Here is a 15,492-nt window from a genome sequence, read left to right as displayed (position 1 = left end):
TACTCGCTGCACCGGCAAAGACGAGTCGCGCGCGGGTGGTGCCGCGTTCCCGCCTCGGCTTGGACGCTCCTCAGTGCTCTGCTATTCCCGCCAACACCTGACTTTGCAGAGCAGTTGCTGTACGTGCACCGTGCCCATAGCGCGGCCTTGTGCTGCTGCACACTATGATTTGTAGATGTGGCAGGCAACTCTGCATCCAGGCGAACGTGATACGGCTCTACTGGCGCTTCAGGTCTGCTGGGCGGCTGTGGCGCACGCGCCGATTCGCGGTCATCTCCGTGGTGCTCGAGTTTACTCTCTCTTGGCTGTCTCTGCCGCAATGCGTCCGTCGTTTCGCCTCTTCTCGTGCATGAACTACTCTCTCTATCTCTCCGTTTGCGCGTACTGATATGTATTCGCACCTTCGCCTTCGGCATCCGCGGTGCCGGACGAGCCATCAGCTTTATCGCTTCATCCGATTTGGGCATATTAGCGCGCGCGCTGCCGCGGTTGCGTCACATTCCTAGAAGGTCAACATGGACCCCTGCAACTTCAAGAACCAGGTCACCGGTGAGGTGCTAATTCCGTCTCGATGGAAGAAGGCAACCACACACGAAGATGCCCATGCTCAGACATCCAAGCTCAAGACCAAACGCCACGAAGTCCAGACGGATGTCAGCTGCTTCCAAATATCCGGCCAACTGGACAAAGGCGTCGGCACGGAGCGGCCGCCATCGCAGGCATCCCTCGAGGGACTACAGTATGTGTACAACGGAGTTCCCTACGATGAGGCAAAGCTCGCTGCCTTTCTGGAGGCATCCAAGAACGAATTGGTGACGATTTTACACCGCAACGCCAAGAGCAGCATCTTTGACCACTATGCCCCGACATGGTCGCGCAAGAACACTAAGCTCTCTGTTCTTTACACCCTCACATCGCCGACTGTAAACGACGGTAACATGGAGGCGTTGAAAGTAGCATGGAACAGCAATGGCAACATGGTAGCAGCTGCCTATGGCCATATGGACACCTCGGGCTGGTGCTGCAAGAGGGGGTACGTTTGCGTGTGGAACCTTGCGCGGCCAGACCTGGTAGAGAGCGCTCCGCACTACACATTGGAGACGAAGACGAGCGCCACATCCATTGCTTTCCACCCCACAGATCCATGCATGCTGGCCGTCGGCACATACGATGGCGAGGTTGTCGTGTTTCCAAGTGTGACAGAGAGCGTGCCGCAGCAGTTCTCCTCTGCGGACTCGGAGATCGCCCACACCGAGCCAGTGACGGTCTTGCAGTGGGTGAATAACCCGCAGGAACTTCGCCGCTCTCACCGACACGTTTTGTGCTCTGCCAGTCAGAGCGGGCTCATTATCCACTGGAGTCCAGCGAACAAGCTGACGAAGCCGGTCGCCGCATACAGCGTGCGGACCCGCCGCCACCAACCTGTTGGCATCACTGCACTTGCCTATGGCAGTGCGAGGACCGAGCGCGGGGCGTACCTGCCTACTTTAGATGGAGTCCTTTTCGTGGGTCTGGAGAATGGAGAGGTGGGCCGCGGCCGCACCGGGCCACTGCCGGTCGACACGAACTCGCAGGTGCCATGCACCGTTGTCCCTGTGGAACTGGACTGGCTTGAGAGCCACTGCGGCCCGCTTCAGTCCCTTAGCGCCTCGCCCTTCTTCCGACACCTCTTCCTGACCTCTTCCTCGGATGGCAGCGCCCGCCTTTACACGGATCTCGAGCGTTCCCCGATCCTCACCCTCGAGCCATCTGCCGAGACAAGAAGTTACCTATACGATGGCCAATTCAGCCCCTTTCGGCCCTCAGTCGTGGCAGTGGTGTCACGCGGGTCGCTACTGCACGTTTATGACCTCCAGGGGGATCAGTTCAAGCCAGCGTACACAGCGGTGGCGGCGCCCAACGGAGGAGCAGTGCTGTCCTTGGCGTTTAACTCCACCGCAGCCGATTGGCTGGCCACTGGCGATGCGCGTGGCGTCGTGCAAGTGTGGCGTCTACCCACAAGTCTCTCACAGGCAACCGAGGTTGAGCGTGCGGCTGTTCGCGCCAGCCAGTCTACCTGCAAGGATGCGAAGGATGTACCGGAGTCGACCGCTTTCTTGGCCTTGTTTGGGTCTGCTGTATAGATGTATGCCAGTGCCGCTGTATCTGTACGCTTTGCAGGCTTCTTCTCCCTTGCAGCGTTCTCCCCTCCTATGAAACCACTCACCGATTCTCCATTTCCGGTTGCGCTCCCTGTGAGGGCATTCGCCGCGGCGCTGTTCCCGATATCCTCTGCGGTATTCGCGGCCGCTGGAGGCTCCAAACATACCTCGATGCTCGATACCGTACCGCGCGCAGTGGCTGAAGTAGGCTCACAAAGCTCGCACGCTATGAACTCACCCTGCTGGGGTGGGTGGCTGCCGCTGCCCCCCTCCTCCTCGCCTAATGTCTCTTCGCAAGGACATGCTATGAGCCCTCTGCTCCCACGCACATTTTTTTCGGCGGTCCTCTGTGGCTTAGCAGAACCACATGTGCCGAAGGCGTTCAGACTGAGAAGATAGAGTTCCCCTGCCCCTACAGGTCCATGGCAACGCCTCACCTGTGCCGGCATACGCGGGCGAGCTGTCGAGGTACACACACCCCTGGAGCATCAGCGAAGATGGAGAATGGAGGATGCGCGAACCCCCGCAGCACCGCGGACCTGAGAGAGGCGGTAGGTAGGACGAGCGCAAGCCCTTTACGCACACGCTGTCGCCCCGCTTCCGGAACGGTTGCCGCAATCCACGCACGGTGTGCGCAGCTCAGAAGCGCAAGGGCAAGCAACGAAGAGGGGGGTGGGAGAGATCCTTGCGGAACACGTCCAGGATGCGTGCGCGTGACATGCGCGCGGCAGTTTTTCTACCTGAACAGGCGGGCAGATGTCGTAGCGATGCCGTGAGGGCATGGTAAAAGCAACCCTGACCTGCACCGTAGCGTCCTGCAGCCTCCGAGGCGCAGGACCGCTGCACTGCATGACGGAGTACGGCAGCTTGGAGCGAATCAGAGCTCCGCCCGGCACAGAGGCAGCGCACAGGGTCGCCCGAGGGCCCTGGACTGGAGCTGGTCCGCTCCCTGCTTGAATTTGACCACTATGCGCCTCATTCACCTCCTCTTCACTTGCATGAGAGAGGCTAACGCATCTGCTTCGAACCGATACCTGTGCGTGGCGCACCTGGATCAAGGCGTGCAGCCTATCCATGTCCGCCAGGTGTCCCTTGCACTTCACGCATGCGGGAAGGGGACGAGGAAAGAGAGGAGGGGCCCCACCAGGTGCGACGACTCGTTTTACCGACAGAAGAACTCGTCTTTGGTAACCGAGATTTATCTGTAGTGCGCCAACGGATAGGAGAGGTGCTAGCAGCGCGTATACTATGGCTGACCTGCTTGTGGCTTGATGAACTCTTTGGAAGGCAATATTTTCTCTTGAAACGCTCCAGCAGGGCTCCAGATCTTGGCAGTGCTTGCTGCTGCCCCCTCACTCTCCCTTCTTCCCTCTCGCTCTCTCACGGTTTCTCGAAGGATGCCGTGGGGAAACTGTTTGTGCTTGTATGCCATGGGATGCTCACGTGCGCACGGAAACTGGGATGACACGCAAGAGGAGGCGTTGCCACCGGTAGCAGCCGTTCTCTACGAGCGCTTATCGAAAGATCTCCGTTGACCATCCGTGTGCTGAGCTTGTAGCAAACACGGCGGGAGAAGGCCAGTGCAGTAAGCCCGTACAACTTCTCTCCACCCATCGCTTTCTATTTTCATCAGAGGCTGTCTTCTCTTCGCCTGCGCGGGTGTGCATTCTCACGCAGCTCCCTCTAAAGGCCGAAGACCGCACCCGCAAGAGCCACAGGCACACAGCAGCACACGTGTACTTCAACGTGCGCACGCCTCACGGCAATGGGGCCGTTTCCTCGAAAATCTCTTCGTTCGCTGATGTCTCACTTTCTCGATACGGCTTTATGCTGCTAACGCGAGTTGTTCATCTGTCCTTCTGTTTGGCGCGCGGGGAGGGGATCCTCATCAAAGACTGTGGTGCACTCCAACATCCGCCGAAGAGCGACACACACAAAAAAACGCGCGACCTTTTCATGGAAGTAGTCGCCCTGTCGCCTTCTTTTCAATTGCGTCTCCTTGCCACTCGTACCTGAGCCGCTTTATCTCAGTAGGGCCCTCGTCGCTCTCTTCTCACATCCGCCCTCCTCTGCACCGCGTGCACGCCTTTGCACGCCTGTCCCGGCCTGTGCAGATACGCCGTTAGCAAGTGCGCATTCTCCTCCCTCTTGCTGTCTGGATAAGCAGACATGGTGCTCTTGCGCCTGCGGGTCGCTGTAATCGGGGAGCCGACATCCGGTAAAACGGCATTCGTGCAGATGGTACATAGCAACGGTGCCACCTTCCCAAAGAATTATCTCATGACAATGGGCTGCGATTTCGTGGTGAAGGAGTTTGCGGTAGATGATGAGAACACAGTCGAAGTGTCTCTCCTAGACGTGGCGGGCCAGCGGCTGTATGATCGCATGACATCTCACTACCTAGAGAGCGCGTGCGCCTTCATCCTTGTCTACGATGTGTCGAACAAGGCCACGTTCGAGTCGTGTCGAAAGTGGGTGAATAAGGCGCGGGCCGCAAAGAAGGACATGATCGGCCTGCTTTTGGCAAACAAAATGGACCTCGCTGAGAAGGCAGAGGTCACAGACAACCAAGCAGAGGTTTTCGCGCGCGCAAATCAGCTTACCTTTTTTAAGTGCTCCGCGTTGCGCGGCACGGGCATAGCAGATCCTGTGGAGAAGCTCTCGCGAATGTTCCTGGAGGCTTATCAGAAGAGACTGGCTCAGTTGTCACAGCTGAGCGCGAACAGGTGACAGACGAGGACCCGCTTCAGGGGTCCTGCCGTACACCTCCCATCTCATTCAGTTTTCCTGTTCCGACGCACATGTAGCCGGTGCAGCTCGCGAGGGAGGCGCGCGCGCGGCGGCATGCCATGCGGCGAAAGGTGTCCATGCACTGAGAACGCCGCTTCCTGTCCACACCTTCTCCGGAAAGCATTCGTTTTTCTCTTCTTTTTACCTGTCTCTGATAAAGACGATTGCCATACCAAAGATCGTTGGGCGCCGGTGGAAGGGGTGATGACGAACCAGCGGACGCATTGCATGAAAAGCGCTTTCCTGTGACGGTTTCATGAGGGCATTCGACGATGGTGTGTATGCGTGTGTGTGTGTAAGTAGACGGCTCCGGGTAGTAGCTCTCGCTTTTTCAACCCCCTCTTCTTTCCAGCTTAGTGGCGCTCGAGTCACAGAAAACTGGTCCAAGAGGCGATGCGCGGCGCTCTGGGCTATTGCCAACAACGACACAAAGGCGGGGGACGCAGCGAAATGGCTCTTTCTGCACCGCCTGCAAAGCGGGTGACTACTATCCCCTTCGCCTTAGGCACCGATGCCCTGCCTCTCTTTTACTGTATATCGTGCGAAACATCCGCCCCGTCGCTCTCTTCCTTATTCTCAAAGACATGAAGCATCCGCCCTGCGGGCCAGCGTGCATCTCATGGGCCAGAGTCCATTTCTGACTGCTCTCTACGAGGATGTGAGGAGTAGGCTGCCGCTGTGGAACACGCAGCTAATAAGACCTGTTTCGCATGCACCATGCGTCGTCTCAAGCACATGGCTCGATGACAGCGGCGCTAAGCGTCACCGTCTCTTTATCCCTGTCGAAGCGAGCGACAGCAACTACGTGGGCGAGGACATGCTGACGGAGTGGATGGCGTTGGTGGAAGCGTGGCAAGCCACACACGAAGAATCTGATGTATGTTGTTTTCTCGGCTTCGTGGACCTTGCCGGAACGGTGTCCTACTACAGGTGTGAGACCGCCGTGGCTAGTACATACGGAAGCAATGACGGAGCTGCTTCGAGTCGCCGTTGAGGTACTGTCACCTCCGAAAGCTCTTTGCGGCGCCGCAGCCGCAGAGGGCCAAAGAATTCAGCACTTCGTCGCCATTGTCAAAGAAAAAGAGAGGTATTGATGACAGCAAATCAGCGCAAAGGAGCGGTAGTGCCAAGTCTTCGTGCGTCGCTGCCATGTACCTTCGTTCGCTTCTTCCGCCTCGGTGCCCCCCCCCCCCCGCCCTCTCCCTCACGCGTGCGGCGGAGAGTGATGGCCGTGTGGGAGGGATGCTGAGTCAACATCTTCATCGCATGTGTCTGTTCTTCTCCTATCTGGAGCAGCTTCTTTCCTGGCTTTCGTGCCGGCCCCATACTCCTTCCATCGACTCTCTTCTGTGTCCGCATCTCTCTTGTCTGACGCGCTTGTGTCCGTTCACGCTTGCGGTGGGGGCTGTGTGTCGTCTACGAACGGTTTCCACTGTCATTGCCCACCGCTCCTGTGGTACACCCAGAAGAAGAAAAAACACTTGAGAGCTACTCCTTGCACAGCGTGCACGTTGGGACCGTCGACCACTTCCCCACACGAACCCCTCTCTTTTTGAGTTTATTTTAGTTGCCATACTGCTTCACTTCTTTACGCTCATCGATCATCGCAAGGGTCGTCAGAGGCGCCCCTGCTACAACGCGCACACATCTTGTCGCTCGAAGAGCAGTCTTCTACGCTCATTTTCGGTTGCGCCGACGAGTTCACAGTGAGGCGCGGTCCCATCTCCTCCTCTCCAACGCACCACGGCCGTTTCTTACGGGAGCCATGGCGGATCCCAGCTGGCGCCGCGCGTGCGATCTGCTAGCAAAGCACTTACAGTCCCTGGGGCAGAAGACGGCAACGATACGCCGCATTACTAACCGGCGCAGCTCCGCCGAGGAGATCAGGAAGGAGCGCGAGGAGGTGAAGCGCATAACGCATGCCGCGAGCGCCACGGACGTGCAAGACATCCGTAAGGTCGTCAAGTCACTTGAGCGCTTTATATTACTGGACAAGAGCCTCAGCGACGAGGGGAGAAAGCTTGCCAGAGATGCTGAGGTGGTTCTCCAAGACTACGAGAGGGCCTGCAACAACTTCTATCGTAAATGCATGGAAGGCGAGTCTGCACGAGGCGCTCACAGCAGCCGTGCACATCGAGCATTTCTCGAGGCAAGTGAGGAGGAAGGAGAAAACGAAAGACAGTCGCTGCTCAGCACGGAGGCCCCTCAAAGGGCGCTGTTTGAGCGAGACCTGTACGAAGAACTCATGCGCGAGCGCCGGCGTGAGACAGGCGAGATTGCAGAAAACGTCCGCGATATTCACGAAATTTTTCAGCACATCAACTGCATGGTCAACGAGCAAGGTGAGCAACTCGAGATTGTGGATAGCAACCTCAGCGTCGCTGAGCGTGCCACCCGAAACGCTTCGCAGCACCTGCAACGCGCACAGCAGTATCAAACAACTTCTTCCCGAAACAAGGCTCTCTTCATCTGCATGATCATCATGCTTGTCATTGTTAGCATTGGCCTTCTCATGAACTAGGCCGGTGACGGATGCCCCTCACCATCGATGCTGGCGTGCCGTCGCTGTCCCTCTGTGCGTGTTGGTGCTGTCTCTGACTCTTGCAGTTCTGTGCATTCAGTTTCTTCCTTCCGTTATTCTGTCCTTGGCTGCACAATGTTGCTTCGAATCGGGAGGATAGTGAGGCTGTGGTTCACCTGACTCTTTATTACGTGTCCAACGCACTCGGGGTGGTCGGTTGTGGCACCCATCATCGCTGCGGCTGAGTGCATCTGTGTGTCGGCGCTTGGCTCTTCTCTCCCTCGCTTCGACCTCTTCCGCCTCCCCCCTCCCTCCCCTTATGGAGAGGGGAGGTGGACACCTCTCCGTGCGTGGTACCTCAGTTTGCAGCACCCCTCTCGTACTTGTGTGTGCGTGTCTCTGTGTGTGTGACGGTCGTGGTGATGGTGGGGAGCCAAGCAGTCTCCATCGCTGCCAACGCAAAATCATGTGCACGGACAGCAGAGCGAGGCACCCTCGACGGAGAGGAGGCCGGTGATGGGGTGGGAGCGCCAGAGTGACTCATCGTTACTGGTGTGCACCATGGGAGGGTGCTGGACGGCGTTGCGTCGGGAAGCGAGCCGTGACTGTGTGCGCGCTTGTCTCCTGTGTGTGGCGTAGAGTGTGCCAAGGCTACTCGAGCGCATCTCGTGCGGCCCTCGCTTGCTGCCTACTGACGGGGCCTGGGAGGGTGCGGCACACCGCTTGGGGGGAGCGCGCCACGTTTCGAGGGGTACGATGGGCGCTGCTGTACGGCGTGCCTCCGCCGACGCGGCGCGCCTGTGGCAGACCGAGCAGACGTAGCGGCACCGCTTCTTTGCAATTTGGCAGCGCGTGACCCCACTAAGGCACTCAAAAAAGTTTTTTGCTGTGGTCTGCTCATATCAGCGCATCCTCGGGGTTGCTCTCTCAGTTTTCCAATGTGGTGCCCGAGCGCCACAGGACACGCACCCGTGCGTGCACGTAAGAATGTTCTCGCACATTTGCGCTGCGTGGCTGTGGAAAGAAAAGGACAAAGGCGGTTCTCGTTGTGTGGGGAAGGGGAGGGACCGTGCAGGCGTTAAGCTCTGTCAATGCCATCTCGCTCTCTTTTAACGGCGACCGCCACCAGCGACACAGCGCTGCATGCTCACCGTGAAAGCTCCCTATGTGCTCCTATGGGGTGGAACTCATGGCACTGCTCTCTGTTTTGTGCGAGATCTCGCACGCTTCCTTTGCTCGCACCTGTTGCTTTCACTGCCTTGTGCTGGACAAATGTGAGGATGCGGTGCTGTGTATCGCCGTGGTGCTTCATTCCTGCATCGGCTACGCAGCCTAATCGGGTGGACAGCTTCACTCTCTTTTGCACCTCATTTATTTATTCTTTGCGACTGAGCTCCTAAGCATGGAAGACCCTGCCGCGCCGATGGCTGTCGTGACCCCTTGGACGGTCGAGGGTGACGTGAACTATGATAAGCTTATCCAAAACTTCGGCTGCCAGGCAATAGATGAGAAGCTGCTGGAGCGGGTGGAACGGCTGACGGGCAAGAAGCCTCATCGCTTTCTGCGCCGCGGCATCTTCTTCTCTCATCGTGATTTGAACCTCATCCTCGATGCATACGAGCGGGGCCAGACTTTCTATCTCTACACCGGCCGTGGTCCCAGCAGCGAGTCGATGCATGTTGGCCATCTCATTCCGTTTATGTTCACGAAGTGGCTGCAGGATACATTCCAGGTGCCGCTGGTGATTCAGCTGACAGACGATGAGAAGTTCTTCTTCAAGGACCTGACAATGGAAGAGATTGACAAGATGACGACGGAGAACTTGAAAGACATTATTGCCTTGGGATTCGACCCAAAGTTGACGTTTATCTTCCGGGACTTCGAGTACGTCGGGCAGATGTATCGCATTGTGGCACGCATCGAGAAGGCGTACACGGCCAGCCAGGTGCGTGGCTGCTTCGGCTTCAAGATGGAGGACAATTGCGGACGCTGGATGTTCCCCGCCATTCAGGCAGCGCCTTCCTTCTCGGCGGCGTTTCCGCACATTTTTCCGCCGCAGAAAGGCAACGTCTTCTGCATGATTCCACAGGCGATCGACCAGGACCCGTACTTCCGCCTTACGCGTGACGTGGCACCGCGCCTGGGATATTTGAAGCCAGCCGTCATCCACTCCAAGTTCTTTCCAGGCCTTAGTGGGTCGAAGGGCAAGATGAGCTCCTCGGTAGGCGCTGCCGTGTTTCTCACGGACACTCCCAAGATGATCAAGGACAAGATCAACAAGCACGCCTTCAGTGGTGGGGGCGCCGATAAGAAGGAGCAGCTACTTCTTGGCGGCAACACTAGCGTCGACGTCCCTGTGCAATGGCTTCGGTTTTTCCTCGAGGATGACGAGGAGTTGAGGCGCATCCAGAAGGACTACATGCTTGGCCGCATCATGACTGGTGAAGTGAAAAACGTCCTTATCCGAACCCTAACCAGCATCGTGACAGCGCACCAGGAGGCGCGCCGCAACGTAACTGACGCTGATGCGGAGCTCTTCACGGCTGTACGCTTGATGGGGCCGGCAAAGGAAGCAGTGAATGCAGAGCCGTAAAACGACAGCAGGCGTATCTGCTGCGCACTTGCGTGCGTGCTAGTTTGCCGGGCCGAGCAGGGTACCCACAAGGATCTGCCGAGACTCTAATTGGAAGGGACGCGCAGTCGCGATGTGCAAGAGCGCGACGGTTGCCGACAACAGCAGGCGCGTAAGCGAGACAACGACGATCTTTGAACGGGTGGTGATGCACACATGCGTTCGAGGCCTCTTCTTCCTCAAGCATAAGGCAAAACATCGATTGCACAGCAATCGCATGAGGATGTGCGTGTGATGGTGTGTGTGCAGGACACGCCGCCGACTACTGTCTCTTTTATCCCTTCCCCCTCCCTCCCTCCCTCCAGATCCTGGGACACGAGAGGGCACCGTAACAGGCGTGTGCGGCTTTTCTTGCCCGCCAGAAAGCAATGAGCACGCACCTTCTTGGCAGGCTCTTCCGCCGTGACCGAGTAGGAGGCGCCGCGTTCCTTTATCCATTCAGGCATATGTATAGACCTCCTCCCTTTGTGCTGCGCTTGACGCGGTGGTTGCGCACTGAGCATGACTGCTGACGCCGTTGTCGGAAGGGAGGTGAGGAGAGTGGCAAGGTACAAAAAAATACGCAGCTTGCGATTGTGCCTGTGTGAGCTACCGCTGAGGCCGATGTGCGCTCTTCCCTTTCCTTGCCGACGGGAATCAGTCAGAGAAACTCTCTTCTTGCACCTGCTGTTTACCGCCCCTCTCCCGTTGTTCAACCTGTGTGCTATGCTCTGGGGCTCTTTCCCCACCAACTGTTGCTCAGAGATGATGCAGCGTTGTCCCTTCCTCAGGTGGCACCTTTGACCTCGAGGCCTTCAGTCAATCAAGCTACCACGCTTGCAAGAGGCGGATTGGTGCGCTAGCTCGTCGTTGTCTCTGCTGGCACCTGCCCAATGCGGCGGCCTGAGCCGTGGCAGCGCCTGCTGTCTCACGTACGCCACTCGTTAGCCACGCCGTTCGTTCTTCGAATCGGCACCGGACCTCCAGGGTTAGCCCCACCGGTGGGTGTCGCCACGCGGAAGCCTTCGTCTCTACCGATAATCGCTGCAAATTACTGCGAGCTGTCGCCGTTTGAAAAGGATTATGCTGTTCGTTGCCTCGAGTACCTTGCCCACGAAGCGTGTGACAGCGAGGCAAACGAGAAAGGCGTGATTTTGCACACTGCATCGGCGCACTCGATAGTGCCAACGCTTCTCGAGCACGACTGTGCTGCGACGTGGCGCCCTATGTTCGACCTTGTTGTACTGCCAGATGGCTCCCTGTGGATTGGATGGCTTCGCCACCACGCGCTCGACCTAGGATGGGGGGATCATGCGGAATCCTACATCGCGGACCTGTGGCAGAGAGCACCGCGCATGCTCTGGGCGCATAGCAGAGACAATGTGAACCGTCTGGTGCGCAGGCTGCTGCCGATGCGCCACCGGCACTTGTCCGTGTTCAATCGGCAAGACAAGGTGACGAGAGCTGAGACGGAGCAATGCCTGCAGGTAGCTCTCCGCTCTCTGCATGCTGCAACATCGACTGTGCATCAGTTAGAGGATGGGGTTCTCCATACCTCCAAATGGGGCAAGCCAACGTTGCTGTGTGTGCGTGAGCTGATGCACGAGACGGCGCAGCGAGATCGGGAGCTCCCGACCGGCACAGCCATCGCGCTTATGCGCCTGCTTATTCTGACATATGCCACATATTACGAGAGCTTGCCGCAGGACGTGGCTGAGGCGATGAAGACCTCCGCAGGGCGGATATGTGAATTGGCAAGTGACTCCGGCTGCCATCAGCTCCTTACTTGGGGGGCCTTATTGCTAGGCTGCGCGGATGACCATGGAACGTTTTGCCCAGATGTTGTCCAAGGCGACGCGGCTATACAAGCACTCACATTGACGTTGCTGACCTCTATTGGCGTGCCAGGAGATGCGCGAGAAGCGGCGTTCCAATGGCAGGCGAAGCACCACCTTCATCCACTCTGCGACACACTTGTGTCTGAGGAGGGGCTCCTGCACGACGCACTTGCGGCGTTCGGCACCGACATAAAAAGCGCAGAAGAAGTTGCCCTGTTGTCCTCCCTCGGTGCGGCCGGTGCCTTGTCCCCGGATCGAGATGCCACAGAGAACACCACTGCATGTGGTGATGTGGCCGCGTCGCACTTCAGTCGTGTTCTCGGCGAGGCAATCACAGAAGTAGAGAACAACGCCGACACAAAGTGGGAGCCAGTCAAGCAGGTGGGACAGCCTCCTCTCGCTTGGCTGCCCGGTACCGGCGCGGATGCAAAGGGCTGCTGGTGTACACTTCTCACCCACTCGAGGATCCTACTGTCACACAGCCGAGCGGGCGAAAGCCACACATGCAACAAAGCTATGTCTCTCTATGGAGGCACAGTAGAGCGGGTGCATTCCATGCTGCGCATTGCGCTGGTGCGCCGATGCCTCTTTGCGACGACCGACGCAAATATCTCCAGTCAGTACTCCATGATCACTCATCTGCTGTCCTGCGAGGAAGCACCGTGGGGGCGCCTGACGCTCATCCACCTCGTGACCGCCGGCGTCCCCTCGGAGGTAGTTCACCCTAACACGCATGAGCGGGCGCTTATGGGGCTTTTCTTCCTCTTCCCATCCTTGTCGCTGCGCGCCTTCTATGGGGGTACCGTGGAGCATGCTCGTGCGTCCCTGTCCGTCGGTGGTGGTGTGTTGGAGTGCCGCCCTTGTTGCACTGACTCTCAAACGTCTGCAGCACCGGACACATGCTTGCAGGTGCGCATTCCAGCTATCGCCGCAGAGGAACTTGCGGCCCGGCTACTGCATCGAGACGCCGCGCTGATATGTGTGGTAGACAGGGTGTCCGCTAAGTCTACTGCGGCTTTCCTTTTGGAAGACTTGTGTGTGAGCCTTCACAAGCTTCTTCGCCGCGCCTGAACAGGGGGTGCGCGCACATTCTCCTCCAGCCATCTCGCACTTGCTTAAAGGTAAGGATGGCCGACACGGAATTACCTTCCCTTCTTTGGCCATCTGCTTACCCGTGCCCTGCTGCCAACAGGCCACGGACATCTTGATGGCGTTGCCAAGGAAGCGACCCTTTTGGTTTCCTATGGTGCTCTGACACTGGGGTGCGAAACTGCGGGGTGCTGTCTCCGCCAGTTCAGCCTGCGTGCCCTCGTCTCGGTAGCTCGTAAGCGTGTTTCGACTCTCCTTGTCCTCTCTCATTTCAGGTCATCCAGGCGCTGCGCGCATTGGGCTGTTGCGTCATCTTCACGTGCGTGTTTTCTCCTCCGACACCGCCTTTTCTTCTTCCCCCCTTCTCTCCCTCGCTTCGACCTCTTCCGCCTCCCCCCTCCCTCCCCTTATGGAGAGGGGAGGTGGACACCTCTCCGTGCGTGGTACCTCAGTTTGCAGCACCCCTCTCGTACTTGTGTGTGCGTGTCTCTGTGTGTGTGACGGTCGTGGTGATGGTGGGGAGCCAAGCAGTCTCCATCGCTGCCAACGCAAAATCATGTGCACGGACAGCAGAGCGAGGCACCCTCGACGGAGAGGAGGCCGGTGATGGGGTGGGAGCGCCAGAGTGACTCATCGTTACTGGTGTGCACCATGGGAGGGTGCTGGACGGCGTTGCGTCGGGAAGCGAGCCGTGACTGTGTGCGCGCTTGTCTCCTGTGTGTGGCGTAGAGTGTGCCAAGGCTACTCGAGCGCATCTCGTGCGGCCCTCGCTTGCTGCCTACTGACGGGGCCTGGGAGGGTGCGGCACACCGCTTGGGGGGAGCGCGCCACGTTTCGAGGGGTACGATGGGCGCTGCTGTACGGCGTGCCTCCGCCGACGCGGCGCGCCTGTGGCAGACCGAGCAGACGTAGCGGCACCGCTTCTTTGCAATTTGGCAGCGCGTGACCCCACTAAGCAACGAAAAACAAAAGGAGGAAGCGCTCTTGAGCATCAACGTGGTGATGGCGTGTGCACGTCCCCTCGTTAAGCCCCCCTCCTGTTGGCGGCGCTGATCTTTTTGTTTCCTGTTGGCAGCTGAGTGCGCTCGGGTAACATGGCCTCCAGCGAGCAGGGATGCGTCGTAACGGTCGACGCCTTTTGTATGGTTCTTCTGTGCATCTTGCGGCTCTCATGACATTCGACTCATCTCTTCCCCGTAGGTGAAGCCGCCGCTCTATCGAGTTGCGAGAGGCTTTGTCATCTGCAGCCTCACTACACGTGCGTGCGAAGCAAACGTTCTTGTCGATTTCCTGAAGGAGAGTAACTCGAGTAGGGCGTTATGCGAAGATATCTTGTAGCCGTAGGGTGTAGCCGTGTGAGACGGGTACTTCCTCGTGCTGGAGTTTGTGCACCGCTGCTGCAATCCTCCGCTTACCGCAGCGCGTCTTCAGTAACACTGCCAGTGGATGCGCAAGAGCCGCAGGGCTCCTTCGATATTCACCACAAAGAGCAGGAAAATGTCTTGTCCACAGAAGTGCGAGATTTAGAGAAGGAGAGCGATGCCATCGATGAGGAGGAATTCGATGAACTCGAGGCTGCGTCGCAGGAGCTGCACGACCTATGCTATGCCTTGATTGCTCACCTTCGCTGCGCAGACCCGGAAGCAAACAAGGCTTTATTTGAGCGTCGCGTCCAGCGAAGCTTCCGCGAGCCTAAGCCTGAACAGTACCGTCGCCTTCTTCACGGCCATGGGGATCGAAGCCTGCGCCGCCGCAACAACTACCGCACTTATCAAGAGTTTCAGAAAGCTAACCAGCTTTACTTGCAATGGTGCGACAAACTGTTGCTGCTGCTGACTCAGCCCGTGCTGGATCGCCTTGTTAAGAGCGCCGGCAAGGGCCACCGAGACTTGCGTGCAGAAGGAATTCAACGGTACCGGCGACCACTTGAACGCGCCTCCTGGCGGACGTTCCCTTACCGCTGGTACAAGCACGCGCCATTTGAGGTGCAACAGCTTCGTGCAGATATTCCCGAGGCGACGGTGTTGAATACGCGTTTTTACCGTGACCACGCGACCCTTCGCTATCTTTTTACACTCATGGAGCCGCAGCACGCGTTTCGGGAGAAAATTGAACAACGCATGATGGAGCTGACGCGGGCCTACGATTCGGTTCACGCTTCCAGAAAGTAGCATGGCAGCACTGCTACGCCACCTGTAGTATTCGCTGGTGTGTGGATCACTTCCTCGAGTCGCATATGTATGCTTACGTGGGGCGTCTCGGTTTCTTTGGACATCGTATGACGTGGGGCTTTTGGGTTGCAATGCGCTCTCTGCTGCCGTCACAAGCCGCGCGCGACTGCAGAAACCCGTTTAAGGGGTTGCAACTCCTTGTAACGCTCGCACCGTGGTGGGGCTTGGATTCAGGTCGGTCTACACGCGCACCGAAATGGGTTTGTTTCAGTGCTTACCACCATGAAACGCATAAAGAGAATCGACAAAGCGTCATGCTTGCAGTGCGCTC

General features: G+C 57.9%; 7 protein-coding genes across 7 annotated transcripts; all 7 read left to right on the top strand.

The window, feature by feature from the left end:
• Window positions 1-515: 515 nt before the first annotated feature.
• On the top strand, window positions 516-2,123 carry LSCM1_04298 (uncharacterized protein; the record flags this gene model as incomplete). Its single annotated transcript, XM_067321810.1, has 1 exon — window positions 516-2,123. One exon carries the CDS (start codon window positions 516-518, stop codon window positions 2,121-2,123), a length of 1,608 nt encoding a protein of 535 aa, XP_067176905.1.
• Window positions 2,124-4,310: 2,187 nt separating this feature from the next.
• On the top strand, window positions 4,311-4,871 carry LSCM1_04297 (uncharacterized protein; the record flags this gene model as incomplete). The annotated part of the gene is made up of 1 exon (XM_067321809.1): window positions 4,311-4,871. One exon carries the CDS (start codon window positions 4,311-4,313, stop codon window positions 4,869-4,871), a length of 561 nt encoding a protein of 186 aa, XP_067176904.1.
• A 679-nt stretch (window positions 4,872-5,550) lies between these two features.
• Window positions 5,551-5,925, top strand: LSCM1_04296 (uncharacterized protein; the record flags this gene model as incomplete). The annotated part of the gene is made up of 1 exon (XM_067321808.1): window positions 5,551-5,925. One exon carries the CDS (start codon window positions 5,551-5,553, stop codon window positions 5,923-5,925), a length of 375 nt encoding a protein of 124 aa, XP_067176903.1.
• Window positions 5,926-6,696: 771 nt separating this feature from the next.
• LSCM1_04295 (uncharacterized protein) lies at window positions 6,697-7,452 on the top strand (the record flags this gene model as incomplete). Its single annotated transcript, XM_067321807.1, has 1 exon — window positions 6,697-7,452. One exon carries the CDS (start codon window positions 6,697-6,699, stop codon window positions 7,450-7,452), a length of 756 nt encoding a protein of 251 aa, XP_067176902.1.
• Window positions 7,453-8,854: 1,402 nt separating this feature from the next.
• LSCM1_04294 (uncharacterized protein) lies at window positions 8,855-10,045 on the top strand (the record flags this gene model as incomplete). Its single annotated transcript, XM_067321806.1, has 1 exon — window positions 8,855-10,045. The coding sequence occupies one exon, from the start codon at window positions 8,855-8,857 to the stop codon at window positions 10,043-10,045; it is 1,191 nt and encodes a 396-aa protein (XP_067176901.1).
• A 911-nt stretch (window positions 10,046-10,956) lies between these two features.
• On the top strand, window positions 10,957-12,972 carry LSCM1_04293 (uncharacterized protein; the record flags this gene model as incomplete). The annotated part of the gene is made up of 1 exon (XM_067321805.1): window positions 10,957-12,972. One exon carries the CDS (start codon window positions 10,957-10,959, stop codon window positions 12,970-12,972), a length of 2,016 nt encoding a protein of 671 aa, XP_067176900.1.
• A 1,337-nt stretch (window positions 12,973-14,309) lies between these two features.
• Window positions 14,310-15,161, top strand: LSCM1_04292 (uncharacterized protein; the record flags this gene model as incomplete). The annotated part of the gene is made up of 1 exon (XM_067321804.1): window positions 14,310-15,161. One exon carries the CDS (start codon window positions 14,310-14,312, stop codon window positions 15,159-15,161), a length of 852 nt encoding a protein of 283 aa, XP_067176899.1.
• Window positions 15,162-15,492: the final 331 nt, after the last annotated feature.

This window comes from Leishmania martiniquensis, chromosome 29, assembly GCF_017916325.1.
Source record: "Leishmania martiniquensis isolate LSCM1 chromosome 29, whole genome shotgun sequence".
NCBI lineage: Eukaryota > Euglenozoa > Kinetoplastea > Trypanosomatida > Trypanosomatidae > Leishmania > Leishmania martiniquensis.
The sequence above is the reverse complement of the archived record's forward strand: the minus strand, read 5'-3'. Positions and strand labels throughout refer to the sequence as shown.